This window comes from Electrophorus electricus, chromosome 5 (assembly GCF_041902795.1).
Source record: "Electrophorus electricus isolate QZ-2024a chromosome 5, ASM4190279v1, whole genome shotgun sequence".
Lineage (NCBI taxonomy): Eukaryota > Metazoa > Chordata > Actinopteri > Gymnotiformes > Gymnotidae > Electrophorus > Electrophorus electricus.
Window position 1 is genome coordinate 27,272,166 of NC_137501.1, and position 17,212 is coordinate 27,289,377.

At 44.0% G+C, this 17,212-nt stretch overlaps 3 protein-coding genes across 6 annotated transcripts in view; 2 read left to right on the top strand and 1 right to left on the bottom strand.

Annotated features, from left to right (window-relative positions):
• LOC113585873 (fatty acid-binding protein, intestinal) overlaps positions 1 to 6,964 on the bottom strand; it is a 26,269-nt gene extending 19,305 nt beyond the window's left edge. Inside the window, exon 1 of the mRNA XM_081714642.1 lies at positions 6,771 to 6,964. The gene's annotated coding sequence lies outside the window, so the exon portion shown is untranslated. The remainder of the gene's footprint in view (positions 1 to 6,770) is intronic.
• On the top strand, positions 2,046 to 5,235 carry LOC113585881 (doublesex- and mab-3-related transcription factor A1). The gene is made up of 2 exons (XM_027023645.3): positions 2,046 to 3,094; positions 3,367 to 5,235. The coding sequence occupies exons 1-2, from the start codon at positions 2,608 to 2,610 to the stop codon at positions 4,170 to 4,172; spliced, it is 1,293 nt and encodes a 430-aa protein (XP_026879446.3). The 5' UTR covers positions 2,046 to 2,607; the 3' UTR covers positions 4,173 to 5,235.
• Positions 6,364 to 17,212, top strand: part of LOC113585882 (glucosidase 2 subunit beta-like) — a 92,642-nt gene continuing 81,793 nt past the window's right edge. For 3 of the 4 annotated variants that reach the window (XM_035530072.2, XM_035530074.2, XM_035530075.2), the window contains exons 1-7: positions 6,365 to 6,676; positions 6,861 to 6,977; positions 7,935 to 8,030; positions 8,660 to 8,717; positions 11,503 to 11,620; positions 13,529 to 13,658; positions 15,204 to 15,290. In XM_035530072.2, coding sequence (XP_035385965.2) covers positions 6,580 to 6,676; positions 6,861 to 6,977; positions 7,935 to 8,030; positions 8,660 to 8,717; positions 11,503 to 11,620; positions 13,529 to 13,658; positions 15,204 to 15,290 — 703 coding nt within the window. In that variant the 5' untranslated portion in view covers positions 6,365 to 6,579. Of the gene's footprint in view, positions 6,677 to 6,860; positions 6,978 to 7,934; positions 8,031 to 8,659; positions 8,718 to 11,502; positions 11,621 to 13,528; positions 13,659 to 15,203; positions 15,291 to 17,212 lie in introns of all 4 variants that reach the window. The other variant, XM_081714638.1, reaches the window with a different exon arrangement.

Below are 17,212 nucleotides of genomic sequence, written 5' to 3' on the forward strand. Positions count from 1 at the left end.
TGTGTGTGTATGCGTGTATTTGTATGTGCATGATAAGCCATCATCTCTACTGCCCTGATATCTACTGCCCTGTTATCATTCCCTCACTTATCTAGCTGTATACAGATCTGTGCAGTCTGCCCACATCTTCCACTTATCCAATTACAGTGAGATCTACAGCATAGCAAACACCTTCCAGTGTGACCTGCTCTCCACTGACACACTCACACCGTGCCAGAGCGAAGATGTATTTCGCACTGCACATTCATACGTGTGCGCCGCAAAAGAGCGAACATCTGAAGATTGTTTCAACAGCTGTGAAAATCGCACCAAACTTCCTCATCTATGACTTAGAGCAATTAGATTAGAACGCTATGCTCAGTTTCAAAGGCTTCATTTTAGAGCCGGTTTCAGATTGTAGAACACGGCACTATAGGATCCCTTGGCACTCTCCCTTGGCATGGTAGGATTGCTACATTTACAAAAAAATGAAACATACTCCTGACACCTTTTGTGCCCATATATTAATGGGCGTGTAGAAATGCAGCTAGGAACACAGTTATGTTTGCGTGTGATCATTTAGCACTGCTTCTAATCCAGAGATTTACCAGACATGCATATATGTCTTTATATGTTTCTAAAGGTACATACAAAAAGATGCTTTTTCCCTTCCTGATAAGCAATGTAAATAACATAAGGTGTAACACATGCTTGTTAAGGAGCAGTAATAGGCTTGTAATTGCAATAATTGTGACAAGCACATACAATCAGCATTATTTTCTCTGAGAAACTGCAGCATTATGAAATCATTTGTGCTCCAGACATACACTGCCAGGATTTCCAAATGTGTGCATGATGAAAAGGTTTAAACAAGCATCATCTATGCTGAAGTCTCCCATATATATACATGCATGATGTTGGTAATCTTGGTGATCTGAACACATACTCATGCACACATACACACACACACACACTCACACACACACACACACACACACACACACGCACACACATGCACAGGAATTGTCTGTCATGGTGGTGCATGGTGTGCAATTAAACAAAAGGTGTCCAGATAGCAGGCAAAGTCCTCCATGACAAGAAGCAGGTGGGAGAACCTTCCCCTGGTGGAGGATAAACAGATAACGCTTTCTTCCTCTCTGCATCACCGCGATCACTTATAAATGCTCTCACACACACACACGCACACACACACACACGCACGCACATGGACACACGCGCATGCACGCACAGGCACACATAAGCATGCACGCACACACACATGCACGCACGCACGCACGCACACACACACACACACACACACACACACAAGCATGGTTATTGCAAAAAACCCGTGCAGATAGCTGCATGTCGGGATGATCTCAACAGAAAAATCGGCATGGATTTGCAGACTGATAACTGCCCTTCCATCTCACTGGCCTCCTCTGCTGGATGGGAAAGTCACTCTTCTGTGCTTTGGCATTGTCGCTAAATGCTAAATGCTATTCCAGAAAATATGAATTTCCTCTTTGAAAAATATTTCAGAATTGAAGATGGAAAGACAATTCTTTCTTAAGAGCTTTCTGACGATTTTCTCTTTCTCTTAAGAATTTTTCCATTTTCCCCATGACATTAAACCTTTTTTTCCACATTCTTTTCCTTACAGTTCAGACTTTTTTTCAATTTGTTGCTAGTTAAATTGTTCAAAACAATTAACAATTTCTGTTAAGAAAATAATTATAATGATGAAAAAGTCGATTTGTTTCTTTAATCTCTGCCAGTGAAAAATTCAGTTTGTCTCTGTTTTTTTTTTTTCTTTTCTTGTGGGTTTTTGTTTGTATCTAATGAAACCAGTGACTAACTGTATGCACTTAGCATTCGTTGCAGGCCTGTGATGCTGCTAAAGAGCGTGTCTTCGAATCTTCGGCCGGTGAGAGCGAGCAGGTTGCAGAGCGACACCCGACGTGACTGGAATTGTTCGGAACGACGGGAAACGCGATCGGCGGCCGTTCTGGTAGAGAGAAAAAACAACAATAGAAGACCAGATGGATTCATTATGTTGTTACTGGGGAAACAAAACAGCAGATTTAAAGGCGGCAATTAGTGCGGCTGATTTAATTGTACAGGGCGATAATGCGTTCGCACGCACAAACGCGCGTGCAGGCGCGCACCGGAAGAACCGAGATAAGCACGGGTTTTGAAATAAGTCACACTTCTGGCAAAGCGTTACACATTAGTCAACTGTAAAACAAATACAAATGTGCCAGTTAAATTCACATAGACGGATATAGTTTTCCATATTGTATTCTAAAACATTTACACTTTAATATATCTGAACTGCATGGGAGTTTTACTGCATAAGAAAAAGCATCATTTGACCAAAAAAAGTTGGTCTCATTTGACCAACAAAAGTTATCTACATTCCAGTTTATGCAGTCTTGTAATGTTTGAGAGTGCATAGTTATCTTCGAGCTCCGAGACCAAAGGAGGCGTGTCTAGGTGTACCGTTTCAGAAGCGCCTGCGATTTAAAACCACGACGCCCGACAGCATCGGCCGCAAACAGATTTGATTTGAGGAAACTGTTCATTCCCCCGTACTTGAAGTTTCTGCAGTGTCGCAGCCGAACAGCCATGGATGGAGGGGGCAGACCCCTGGCCCTGTCCGCGCACACGTCGTCTCCTCTTTCCGTCGGAGGGCTGCAGTTGCCGACCTCTTTTCTGCACACGCCGCCACTTTTCCTCCGCGCCGCGTGCGCGCCGAGCCTGGACAGGAGCTACCCGCGCACGCCCAAATGCGCCCGCTGCAGAAATCACGGGGTCGTTTCTGCCCTGAAGGGTCACAAGCGCTTCTGCCGCTGGAGGGACTGCGTTTGCGCCAAGTGCACGTTGATCGCCGAGCGACAGAGAGTCATGGCTGCGCAAGTCGCTCTGCGGAGGCAACAGGCGCAAGAGGAGAGCGAGGCCCGGGAGCTGCAGCTCCTGTACCCGGGGAGAGGAGGTGCCACGGACAGCGACATCGGCGCTTCCAGACCGACACTGGCACCTGGCGTACCGAGGATTACGAATACGTCCGAGCGTTCGACTTTTGATTCCTTTGGGTCCGATGACATTAAAAATGGTAAGTTTTTGTTTTAATTTTTCTAAACCACACTGAAAAAGGATTTTTTTTTTCTGGATTTACTCATTTGCATTTTTGATATTGGTATATGAATCGTTCACTTTAACAGTGCAATGACATTGTTTCAACAACGCTTAAGTTCAAACAATGGGCCCAAATACACGGGGCAGGTGTGATTTGGTCTCGTATATTCAATAGTACCTCAATCATTTTATCATTCCTATTCTATTGTATTCTATTCTAATCTAATTACCGATAATTGTTTCCTGCAGGGGACCATCTAGACAAATACATTTTAAACGGGTTCATGATGGCCTGCCCCTCGCTCCATATGAAATCTCCCGAAGGCAACGGTGACACAAGCCTGATCTTAGAGAACGGTCTCGGGGAGTCCGCCAAAACAAGCGGCACTCGGTCTCCCAGCTTCGACCAGCTGTCAGATCGCACTTCAAGCCCACGGTCTCTGTCCTCTCCGGATCTGGAGTCGGGCAGCGAGTCGGAGAAGCCTAAAGACTCGCCCCGAGTGCTCGCCACGGCCGCTGAATCTAGCAGAGAGCGGGACCCGGTCGAGGTCCTTTTGAAAATCTTCCCTCATCTCAAACACGACGCTCTTGAATCAGCGCTGAGAACGTGTGCGGGGGACATTGTGAAAGCCATCGAAATCCTTCTCACGTCCAGAGAGGAACGCTGCGCCAGCGAAGCCTCGCCGTTAACCGACAGCCCGCAAGCACTGCGCTCTTCCGTTGGCCTGGTTACCGGTACGCCTTTGGGAACGCTCGGCTCCAAGTCTGCCTTTTCTCCTCTACAGACCACAAGCCCAAAACCTTTTGGAAGCGACGCCTTTCTGGATTTGAATCCTCGTTTTGGAATCAATCCATTTCGCTTAGCTTATTCTACATCCGGAGGCGCCTTACCGAGTTTCATCGCTCCCTACCTGACCTCTGGATTACCCCCCACCTTTCCGATACGAGCCCCTGTAGATTACCGGTTTCCCGGGCTGATTCGTGACCTCGCCTACCAGGGCAGAGACAGTTTCGCCAGCGCGAACGCCTACTCGGGTCTCAGCCAAGAGAAGTAGTTAACGATTGTTCCTGTTTTTCATGTCGACGAGGTGAAGATTTAGGCCTTTATGTATTTAGGCTATACATATTTTAAAGAAACGAAAAATAAGATGCATTGATATTTTTGTAATTCAGCAACATTGCCTTTAAATGTAGTAACCATATTTTTGTATTATGGTTTTGCTTTTTTTTTTTTTTTTTTTTAAGCAGTTTAGTTTTGAGCAGCCTATTCTATATATTTTCACATTTAATAAATAAATCATCCACTTGGAAAAAACAGTCAAGGAGACTGGTGTATTGATTTAATCTCCTACTTCCAAAGAACCTTGGATTTGTTTATAAACGTTTACTTATTTATCTAGCCTACTTAATTATTAAAAGTTCATAATTTGAACATTGTCTTTGAATGGTACAGTCACTAGTATTGAATAAGGTAAGTTATAAAAGGGTGTGGGTTGAAAATGCAGTGCAGCGGTGTGACCAAAGTGCGGCCCAGCTGTTTGATGGAATTCACAGCCAAACCCAGAAAGTCTCTCTCTGGGTTCAAAATGCCGTAGGGGATGGGAATGCTGAGATGGCATGGCCTGGATCAAGCCTCCTGTTCTTCACCTCATCCTTTATTTTTTAAAAAGTTGATTCCCATTTAGAGCTTCAAAGCATGGTCCTACAGATAATTCTGGTATTGAGAAACATAACACTCTTTTCTTCTTTCACACGGTGCTTAGAAAGACTCATCTGACTGCTTAAGTCTTCAAAACCATAATAAAGCTCCTTTCTGAAACTGAAGGATTATCTAGGTGTTCTGCAGAAAAACAAAATATTTTCGATCAGGATTCATTCAGGTTTTGCTTACGTTAAAAGTGTGGTATATAGTAGTGGAGCTGCATGCATCGTTCCAAAAGAATTTTTGTGATCTGCGGGCATGCATGGATGTTGTAAATAATGACACAAATACCCAGTTCATCATTGTGGAAAAGCAGATGTGTTGGGGTTTTTGAAAGCGTAAATGACTACACTGGACTGTACATAAATGCTGTTAGAACCTGAACATGTTTACCGAGAGTACTTTCAATGACGTTGAATAAAAGAATAACCATATAAGTAAACATACCACAAACATTCTAATTATTTAAGTATTCTGGGTATAAAGGCATCACAATTAGATGCAAAATTGTAGCAAGACATGATTGCTCATGCTTTCAAAACAGGCCTACACAGCCTGGGAGAACACTTAGAGAAAATAATATGTCATTTTAAAATTTGTTTCTTCCACTGGGAGATCTTTTGCAGATTGCTTTCAAAAATTATTTATACACACCCACTTGGCAAAATCAAATTATTATGTTCTGTTTGGGAACTTAAAAGTTCAAAGCTTTTAACAGTTGGTGAAACATTTTTTGGGGGGCTTTGATGATCACAAAGTCTTCTGAATAGACTCACTGTTCATCTTTGAGAAACTGTGAGAAACCAAAATGTATCGACTCTCTGAAATGTTATCAAGCCTGTGTGAAGTTTTGTCTACTCACAGGTTTGAACAAACTACCAAAGGTTCCCCTACTAATCAGATCATTATGTCAACACAGAGAGAGAGAGAGAGAGAGAGAGAGAGATATTCTAACAAGGCCATTTACATGCAATAATTTTGTCTGGATATCCCCTTTATTTATTCACTTTATTTATGATACTGTCATCAAAATATGAGTTTGAGTGGTGAAAGCATTAAGACAATTAGTCAGAGACTAATATTCACCACAGACGCCTGGCTGACAGCATAATCTAGCTCAGTGTGATTTTGATTCTCTTCACATTAAGTGTAGCTTTGGCCTACATTACTGCCAGTGGATGTGCACCTTTGGAAAACTATAAGTTAGGACTGCATGCTTCTTCAGACCAACAGAGAAAAATGATTATTAACACAGCTCTTTATGCCCATATATTATTTAGTTCCTTCAGTGTGACTGAGTACTGCAGCTGTAGCTGTATGTGCTTTTCGTACATCTTTCATCTACACTAAACTGTATACATATGAAGGAATTTAGATATCAAGAAGCCAGGAGACTAAGCAGAATTTAGCGCAAGAGACAGCATGTCCGCTTTGGTCGCTCCTGCTCAGCCGCGTCTTTAGAGCCTCGGTCAGGTGTCCAGGGCCCGCAGACCGAGCTCCGCCCACTTGATACCGACGAATCAAAAGCCGTGTACCAAGCACGTCACTTTGTTTAGGGAAGTGTGAAACAAGTAAACACGCTGGAGCAAACGTTTACCTAACTGCTGTTTTCTTGATTTAACGTTCACGGGTCTTATGTAAACGAGCAGCCTAAAATGCGTGTGATGCGTGTTGGCAATGTCGACACGTCATTATATTCCGTATAAATAAAAGCCATAGCTTGTTGCTAATTCAGGCGAATTTTAGTTAAAAATAATCGCATGAACGTCAACATGCAGCATCACATCGTCGTTGCTCTCATTATTTGGTCTGCGGCTTTTGTAGAGTCGAAGAAAATACGAGGAATTTCCATGTCATGTTAGTGCTATTTATTACAAAGTTGTGTCCACTACGGTTATGAATAAACCAACGCGGAGATTGCGGACGTTACTGGCGGCTGTACAGCTCTTACCTTGTTTGAATGATTTTCTTTTCTTCAGACACATGTTAAGACGCTAAACGAATGCCAAGTTTCCCACTGGGTCTCTCTTTGCTTTCACAGATAAACGTTTCTACAGGGAAAGGAAATCCTTTCTTTGCATCGACGGTTCCAAATTAATCCCTTTCGACCGAGTTAACGACGACTACTGTGACTGCGCGGATGGATCGGACGAACCTGGTGGGTCCCATTTATTCAAGTTTGTCTAAATATAGGCCCACACCACAAAGGGGAATTCTACAAAACGCACACTTCAGTTTTTCAGGCAGGTTAGTTAGATAAACGTCCAATATTGGTATCTGTAGAACTAGATTACGATGCAATAAAAAATAAATGTAAAACTCTGATGAAACAACATCCTATGCCGTCCCAATTACCAACCATTTTACGTGTGCTTTCTTTCTGCTGTTCTATTCTTTTCTTCTTTTGTTTTTGTTTTTTGTTTTTTGTTTTTTTTATGTGCAGCAGTTAGCAGTGGCAGTAGAGGATAAATAATCATTACCAAGAGAGTAGAGGGTTGGCAAGAATGTTATACACCCTGTAAATTGTGTGTGTGTGGACGAGAGAGAGGGGGGTAGGGGGTGGTATGTTTACTAGAGCAAAGAGGATACAGAGTTGTGTTATTGGACATTTCCGAAGCCTACTGGAATTCAATAGCATCTGACTTTTAAAGGTTGCAGCTGACAAGAAAATCTACTTTTTGCTGAGTTCGGGGGTGCGTGCGTGCGCGTTTATGTTTTCGTGGAAGGCCTCAACTCAGCATGTTCCAGTAGAGGTTATTGACCAGAGTTTAAAGCGCCATAGTATTGCTTCCCCCAGAACTGCAGTCAAGCGTCTAATGAGTGTGAGGGCTTGTTGTCTTGTTGCCGTTTTCTCTGTATTGATTAACTAACACACAGACACACTTACACTGCCACTGCCGAGTCAGTTCCTGCCGATGTCGGTGTCAATAAAAGCGAACTGCATTAGCCCAACCCAAGCCACCCTGTCTATGGATTTAGCCACGCTTACGCCGGTTATCATTTTTGACTTAATTGTCGATGTGAAGAAATGCTCTGCCGTTTACTCACAGGAGAGTACGTGGGTGGCCTTGTGTGACATCTAGCATGGTGTTTATCTCTTCGACTGCTCCCGCAGGTACTGCCGCCTGTCCTAATGGACGTTTCTACTGCGTGAACCTTGGTTTTCGGCCACACTATGTTCAGTCCTCCCGCGTCAGTGATGGAATCTGTGGTAAGTCCTGCACCAGTAGGACGAATACGGATACCAATTATTTGAGAATTTTCTCACATTTTTCCATCTTAGTGTATTTCCTCTATAGCCGATTCCTGAAAGGAGTGGGGCTCGGCCTCCCGCATCGTAAAGCCTCTTGTGGGGAGTTTCTGTGTGGTGTAAGTAATGCTGAAAGGGGAAGGAATTAAAAGCCATATTTGTCCAAACCCACACGCACGGAGGAAAGCCATTTAGACCCACACGCACGGAGGAAAGCCATTTAGACCCACACGCACGGAGGAAAGCCATTTAGACCCACATGCACGGAGGAAAGCCCTTTAGAGACACAAACCTTTTCTGCCTTTCTCCTTTCTTTGCGCTGATCGGATTTGTGCAGTTTGAAGTGTAACATTATTTTTTTTTACACTTGATTATAACTAAAGCAGCGGATCTCAAACGCAGGTGATGTGCGGAGCTTGAGTGCAACTAGCTTTCATAAACTTATGAACGGCTCAGTCATTTTGCAATGGATTGCGTGAGCCGCGTTACAGCATGTGGAACAGGAGTGCGGAGTTTGACTCCCACCACCACCACCACCACCACTCTGGAGCGGTTTGAGGAAAATAAGCCTGCTCTCTCTGACTCCACAGACTGCTGCGACGGATCCGACGAGTTCAGCGGCCGAATCCAGTGTCTGAACAAATGCAGGTGAGAGGTGGCTAAGAAACCGCTCAATCCCGTTCACCGAAACGCGGACCTGGACGAAAACAGAAGTACTCGTACAACAGCCCGAGCCATTTATTTATTTTACGGTGGAAGTTGTCAAAGGTTTTGCCAGATTTTCAGTCTTTTATGTTCATGCAGTGAGAGTTATTTGTAGCTGTACCTCAGCCCTCCAGGAGGGGTCAGTGTGTGTCTATGGTCAGGTCAGCCCTCCAGGAGGGGTCAGTGTGTGTCTATGGTCAGGAGTTTTTCATGACAGGAGTGTAATGAAATTAGAGCTGTAAATAACTGGAACTGAGCCTACAGAGACATGGAGATACACATGAGTGAAATTTATTGTAGAAATAATAGAAGTAAATAATGTAACACACAAAGGTCGACCATTATTTAAAGTTTTTTATGGAGAGTGCATATATATATATATATATATATATATAAAATAATATTCCCCACTTGTCTTTTTTCTGCAAGCTGGGGTCCTCTACCAGAGGTCTGGGAGTTTGAGGATCCTGTGTAGTATCTTAGCTGTTCCCAGGACTGCAGTCTTCTGGACTGAGGTCTTGTTCTCGAGATGTTGTTTCTGGGATCTGTTGGAGCCATTCTCCCAGTTTGGGTGTCACGGCCCCTAGTGCTCCCATCACCACGGGAACCACTGTTGCCTTCACCTTCCACTTCTTCTCTCGGCCCTTGTTATTTCTTGAGCTTTTCATGCTCCTTTGTCCTGATGTTACACTCACTTGGGACTGCAGAATCCATTACTACGGCCCTCTTCTGATGTTTATCCACCGCTACTATGTCCGTTTGATTAGCCATTGCTCTCTTATCTGTCTGTATCAGGAAGTCCCACAGGATCTTAGCCTGGTCATTCTCCACCACCTTCGGGGTTGTATCCCACTTAGACCTCGGAACTTCCAGAACGTTCTCAGCACAGATGTTTCTCCACACTATGCTAGCGACTTGGTTATGGTGTTCCATGTACACTCTGCGTCCCACTGTTATGTGCTGGATTGTCCCAGGGGCATCTTTGCACAGCCTGCTTCTGCGTTTCTGCTTGGCGTGGTACATCCCAGCCCGCATTGATCTTCTTCTATTCAGACCTTGTTCCTGAGCTGCCATGATTAGTGCCTCCGTGCTGTCTCGCATTCCAGCCTTTTCCAGCCATTGGTAGGATTTCTCCATATCAGCCACTTCCCTGCGCGGTATGTACCACCGGCAGAGAGTGGGTTTATCCTCCCATGACACTTCCTCCTCTTCCTCATCCCCATCCTCCTCGGGTTTCTGCTGTCTGAGGTACTCACTAAGCACCATCCTGGTGTACTCCTGCATCTTGGCTGTATCATCCTGGATATTGGCTCTGACGCTCGCTCGCTCTTTAGGGTGAAACCTTCCGCCTATGTAGAACAGCAGTGGTGACTTTATGGTGACTCATGCTATTGGTCTGAAGTTGGCCTCTAGGGTCGTCTTCCACTGCCCCATTGAGTTTGCGATGAGGGCTGTACGAGTCCCGCTGATGTCACGTAGCCTCAAGCATTCCAGGATCCATGTGTGGGGCATGGAATCATAGGCTTTCTTGTAGTCACTCCAGGAAGTGCACAGGTTTGTCTGTCTGGTGTTACAGAGTGTTTTATCCATGAGTAGCTGGTGCTTGGCTCCTCTGGTGTTTTCGCCAATGCCTTTCTGTGCTCCACTCATGCCTTGTGCCTACATATCTTAGCATCACTGCTGCCTACCCGGAGCTTCCGTGTTGTGCAGAGGCAGGTTATCGGCTGGTAGTTCAGGATCAGGACTATCCGGCCTTCAGTTAACCATTCAGGGTGGGTTCCAGCTGGTACTTTTGTGCTGCCAGGCAATCACAGAGTGCACTCAGCTTTTTCAGCCAGTAGGCATAGACCATGGCAGGATCTGAGCTGTCTAGTTCTTCATGCTGGAGACCCTTTCTTGGATATCTGCTAGTGTGATTGCTACTGGAGCCTGTTCAGAGAGATTGCTGCGGTCAGCTCTCAGATTCTCTAACCACTGGGCATTGTTGTTGTGTGATGCCTCCTTCCCCCTTATGCCTTTCCAGTGTTGATTAGTCTCCAGCTATAGTGGGCATGTTCTTAAGCTGTTACTCTGCCACTGACAGTACGCTTTGGATGGCTCATGGGAGAACATCCTGTTTACTCTCCTGGCTTCTACTTCTCTTGTGTATCCCTTCAGGTGGGCAGCCGGAGCTGTTGGTCTTTCCTTGGCGGTCTCCAAGGCCTCAGGTTTGGACAGCTTGTTGTACTTCTGCGGCACCTTCATCACGCCTTTCTGCATTTCTGATAGCCGGCTGACTTCTCTCCGTTTGGCCTTTATCTTGGCTTCCAGCTTCCTTCTCTATGGAGGATACTGCTGCTTTATGGTTAATACGTTTAAACATTTTAACTTTTTATATATAAACTAGTTCCTTTTACTACTAATTCAGCTGATGAAGGACACGTGACAAAGGACCTCTGCCCAAAATGTCCTGTTTACTTCAACAGGACTGTCTGAAACATCCTGTTTGTGTACTTCACTACACTTTGAATATCTATCCCAGCGTGTGTGTATGCGCGTGTGCATGCACGTGTGTTTGTGTATGCGTGTGTGTGTGTGTGTTTAAGTATATGTGTGTAAATAGGATTCAGAACTACAATGAACTGTGTTCAGAAATCTAGAGGTAGTAAAGGTCGCAGTATAGTGTGTAAGGTTTCTAGACAGACAGGCCGCTTCAGACAGAGGTCGTCCATCTGACTTTTCTCTGCAGGATTCTGGGACAGCATGAGAGGCAGGAGCTGGAGGAGAGGATGAAGACCTTGAATGAGGGCTGGCTCCTCAAACGGCAGCTCATAGAGGAGGGTGCCCTCGTCTGGCAGGAGAAACAGGTGACCTCTGACCACCGTGCCTTCTAACCACTAATGAAATTAGCATAGGTGTTGACCTGCGATCTCTACAGTCATGCACATGACTAACAGGTTACTGAAGAACGAATGAATAACGTTTAGCTGCTACTTGTCAGTTTTGAAATGCACCGGTCACGTTTAACAGTGTTTGTGTTTGGCATTAAAGTTTTGTACATGTAAGTAAAGTAAGAAAGAACTCAAAAGGTTTTTGGGGACACGCATGTGCACGCGTGCGCACGCACACACACACACACACACACACACCTGTTAGCATTGCCCAAGCGCTCCAGTGGCTTGCCCTGCTGTTGCCACACTCTCTTGTGCTTCAGTATGATTGACGGATTCAGTCTGAGAGGAGGAACAACCTTTGACCCCACCCACTGTTCTAGAAGTGTCTTTTAGGGGAGAACAACTCTCAGACTGGGTATTGTTCTCTAGAGTGCTTTCCGACTCTAGAATATTCTGTTTCTGGGTTATTGAAGTTGCCAGGATTATCAGAGCTTCCCGGCTGTGTGGGCTTAGCAGAATGTTAGCTGCAAATGCAAATTAGCTGCAAAAACCCCATAAATATTTAACTTGAATAAAATAAATCTCTTTTGTTTCTTATCGAAGGTTTGCTGTCCAGTAAAAAGGCTTGTTTGAAATATCAGTGTTGAATTAGTGGTTTGGTTGGTTAAAATTTGTGTTTATGCCAATGGATTTGACAACACTAATAAACAAAAAAACGGGTTTTAATTCAATAAATGAAATGTTCATGCAAGAGTTAAATATATCAGTACAATATTTTGGAAATGAAATCATGATACAGTGACATATCACTGTATCTTCACAACTCCAATTCTTAGTGTTTGTTGTGACATCTGAAGTGCTCACTAAGGAGAGTTTTGTTTATTTAGTTATTTATTTATTTTTGGCAGTAAACCACCTATTTGAGACATGCTGTGATCGAGTCATAGACCCTGTTGTGCATCTGGTTGATTCTAACAATTAAACTGTTACGTCCATCTGAAAGGCAACTGATATTTTTGTGTTGCGAATGAGAGGTTACTAATTGTTTATTTCATTGCAAATCCTTCTGTCAAAGAAAACAGAAAGAGAGTGAGAAAGAAGGGGGGGAAAGAGGTCAAGAACAAAAGATCAGAGAGAGAGAGTGAGAGAGAGAGAGAGAGAGAGAGAGAGACACAGAGAGAGACCGACCTGACTATCTGAAAATGAGTCTTATAAATCTCTTTAGCAGGCTGGTTCATGGAAGAGCTGGTCGCTTTTTTGCTTCTGCCCCAGAATGCTAGTCATGCTTAGCCAATCCCTTACCGATAGAATTCATCATTGCATTATGGGTAAATTCTCCCTGGGAAATTGGAAAGCAATGCGGTGTACCCACACACACACACACATGCACACACAGAGATTGGCTCCTTTTCAATAACTGTGCAAGTAGATGGGGAATATAGACCATAGCTCTCTGTAGTTGTTTGTCATTGCAGCTATATGGTTTGATGGAAGCGATTTATAATGGAAAATCAGATCCTCGGTCACACAAAAAACCCAAACCTGCCTGGTTCACGTGAGCCCTGACATTTATGCATTCCTGCCACCATTTCCTCAGCAGATAACCTATTTATATTCCCCATGTTTGTGGGAGTCTGATGGTTATGACATTAATATCTAGATGCACTTGGTGGTATGTTTCTGGTCATGGGTGTTGGGACTACATTTGTTAACTCTGTTCCATTTCTTTGTGAACACCTTGTTCCACTTGTGTTTTTGAAAGTCCTTCAAAGATAATCAAGACACACAAGTGTTGTAGTTTGCATAGGGACATTGTAACGGTTTGTGTGTGTGTGTGTGTGTGTGTGTGTGTGTGTGTGATTTTGTTTTTATCCCCTCCAGGCACAACTTGGGCACCTACAGAAGGTGGCTGAGGACCTCAGGGTGAAAGTGGAGGTCAGCAGGAAGAGGAAGTTGAATGCAGAGGCTGCAAAAAGCCGCCTGGAGGAGACAGTACAGCTAAATTATAACCGTAAGGATAAAACAAACACACCGCACACTACACACACTGCGCACACACATGGCTGTGCAGGGGTACAGTCAAACAAATACTGTATCATTGTCAGGTTACTACCTTAACAATCTTGGTCATCTTGCATCCTGTGTCTAGTCAAATGTATAGCATCTAGGAGTGATCTTTGTGAGGACCTCGAGTTTGGTACGTCCATCTCCACTGTGATCAAAAGCAGCCTGTTCTCACCTCATTCTTGTCTGTCAGTGACCTGTAAAAGGCGAATCATGCATTCGTCTCATCTGGTTTGGACTACTGTGACTCATTACTTCTTGGGGTTGGCCAGTCTTTTTTTATCGCGCAGCTATGGTTAGTCCAAAATGCTGTAGCACTTCTACTGTAGCCCTGATCCCACACTGGTTTCCACTTCGATTCAGAATTCAGCTCAGAGTTTGGGTTTTTAAACCACAATATGTGCTCTCTCCCACACATGTATCTGATTTGTTTCAGTGGTATACTCCATCAAGAGCCTTGAGATCTTCTGATCAGCTTCTTCTGATGGCTACCCAGTCAAAAATAAAGCTAAAGCGTAATGGAGCTGTCTGAGTAGCGGTCCCCATCTTTGGAGCGGTCTGTCTTCTCAGGCCAGACTGACTCCTTCCATACTGTCCTAAAGTCAAAACTTTAACGTATTTGTATTTTCTGTTTCTTGAAAATAGCCAGTGTTATGTGGTATGAGTGTTTATATAATCATATGAATCTTTTACCTTTTCTCATTTTGCCACTTTGGTTCATTTCCTGTTGTCTTAAATGTGCTCTAGAAATGTATTATTACTAACTTACTAGGTACTTACAAAATGCACTGTATATGTGTAGACATTTGCCAATAACAGTTACACAAATGGCCAACTATAGTAGTGTTGTCAAGCAATTAAAAATGAAGCAAGTTATTCATAGTTATTTTTATGTAATCATACATAGACATTTAATCATAGGATATTTTAATTAAGATGTGTAAAAGCAAGAATATCAAACACCATTGAACTGGATAATCAAAGGTACTGCACTTATTTCATGATTCCATCTGAACAGTGGAGCCTAATGTTTTCTTACAAAAGCTGTCTGAAAATCAGGCCTTATAGTATGTAAAACTTTGGATATTGTTTGGATTTTTGAAAACATTTGAAGAAAATGTAGAAGTATGGGACAGATAATGTTTTTTGTTTAGCTTTGGTGTCATTCATTTGTTGTGGGGTCAGTTGGTTGTGGAGTTTGTGGTGTTGGTTGTGACGTGGGTGGTGTTTGTGGCATTGGTGTTGGTGGTAGTTGTGGTGGTTGTGGAGTTTGTGGCGTTGATGGTTGTGGTGTTTGCTGCATGGTGCCGCCTTATGTCAGAGCTCTGTTTCACTGTCACACGAATCTGGTTGTGTTTTGGTCAAAATGGGAAATAACTGAATGGGCGATTCTGCACCATTGACCCGAAAAAGCTTTTGGTGGTTGTTTATTTCATTAGCAGGCACTGTGGTCAAAGATCATTGATGACAGCTCACCTGTTTCTCCTGCCAGACGAGGGCGCCCTCCTCTATGAGCTGCTGTTTGAGGAGCAACCCCTCATTCAAGGTCTTCTGCAACATTTTGAAGTGAAGGAGCGAGGTATGAGTGAGGGATGGGAAAAAATCAACATAAGTAAACACAGGAGCGAACTGAGGTCAAAAAATGGAACACCAACAAATAGCATAAAGGTAAAAACGAAGGAGAGTCTTAATGGTCTTAAATTTGCGGACTTGCGAGATGAGTTCTCGTAGAGGACAAGGTCAGTGTGATGGTCCTGTTGTCTTAAATAAGAAGGAAGGGATAAGGTGCAGATGTATGTGTTAATTAATGAATAAGTGTGAACGTGGAAGTGGTTGTGTGTCGTGATTTTAAGAGGTACTGGTGATTAACAGGCTGGAGGGAGCTGATTGGCTGGAGAAAGGTGTATGTGGGTGGGAGGGTGACCTCTTCATTCTCTCCTATTGATAGTGGTTTACTTTATTTGGTCTGAGCAGATCTCATAGCGGAGTGCATGCATTAAAAAAAAAAAATTGAATGTCTTAAGCATTTCAGTTGACGTGCGTGCTATACTTGAACATCTGTGCCTTTTTAAGATTTAAATGGCCTTCAGAAATTCCTGAACCAGAACCTGTATTCCAGTCCTCACCAGTCCCTACCAGTCCTGGGTGCAATTGGAGTAATTCCACTGTGGAGCAGATTGATCAGCTGGGAGGGGGAATTTGATGCCCTCTGTCACTTTTGACACTGCAGCAATGGGGCAGAGGGTGTGACACAGGTGTTTGTTCTGTTTTAGTGCTGTGTTTGTTGTGACTATACTGGGGCAGAGGGTGTGACACAGGTGTTTGTTCTGTTTTAGTGCTGTGTTTGTTGTGACTATACTGAGGCAGAGGGTGTGACACAGGTGTTTGTTCTGTTTTAGTGCTGTTTGTTGTGACTATACTGAGGCAGAGGGTGTGACACAGGTGTTTGTTCTGTTTTAGTGCTGTGTTTGTTGTGACTATACTGAGGCAGAGGGTGTGACACAGGTGTTTGTTCTGTTTTAGTGCTGTGTTTGTTGTGACTATACTGAGGCAGAGGGTGTGACACAGGTGTTTGTTCTGTTTTAGTGCTGTGTTTGTTGTGATTTACACTGGGGCGGAGGGTGTGATGCAATCGTTTAGTGCTGTGTTTGGTGCTCTCTGCATTCGCTAGGATGGTCTTGGTATTTTGTGGTGTTTGTGATCATTAACGAGGTGTTGATGACTTGTGGTCATGCTAGCTTCTGCTTGTTGTGAACTGCCATTGCATTTTTGGTCCTTTTTTGGGGGGGTCTTTTTTAGGTGCCCGTTGTTTGCAGTACCAACCTACCGCCACATGTAAATGTAAACACATTAGCACCTTACACTCCAAGGACGTGTTGGTGGGTCCAGGCTCGGAACCAGACTTGGCTTACTTTGCATATTAGTTTCAGTGTAATTACTGATTAATTCCCAGTTGGTACTGAATAATACGCCTTAACGTTAGTTGCCTTAACTGACTAAATAGATATACACACACACACACACACACACACACACACAAGGTCACTGCCCTGCTGTTCTTCCCGACTAATTGTGTGTGGTTCTCTATGAAATGTCCCACACTCTTGGTCCAGCCGACACCGCTGAAATCTAGCTCCCGGGCCTTACGCATGTTAAGGCAGGTAATACAAACCACGTCCAGCAGCGCTGGCCCCGATGACAGGAGAGCTGGATCACGTGGATGCGGACGCAAACGCTGAGAAGAGCGAGATTTACTGAATCCACAATCGCGATCAGTAGAACGGTCCAGGGCGAAAGAGCCAACGCGAAGGGTACCGGTAAACAAAACACAAAAACGCACAAGTACGGGACTAGACAACGTGGAACACAAACCACACGAAAAGAGGCCAAGTGCATACGGGCAGAGAAAACACGACAGGGCTTAGTACAAACATGGGCTGGCACATCCAAACCACAGGGTTTATAGAACAAGACTAATGAGAGACAAACAAGGCACAGGTG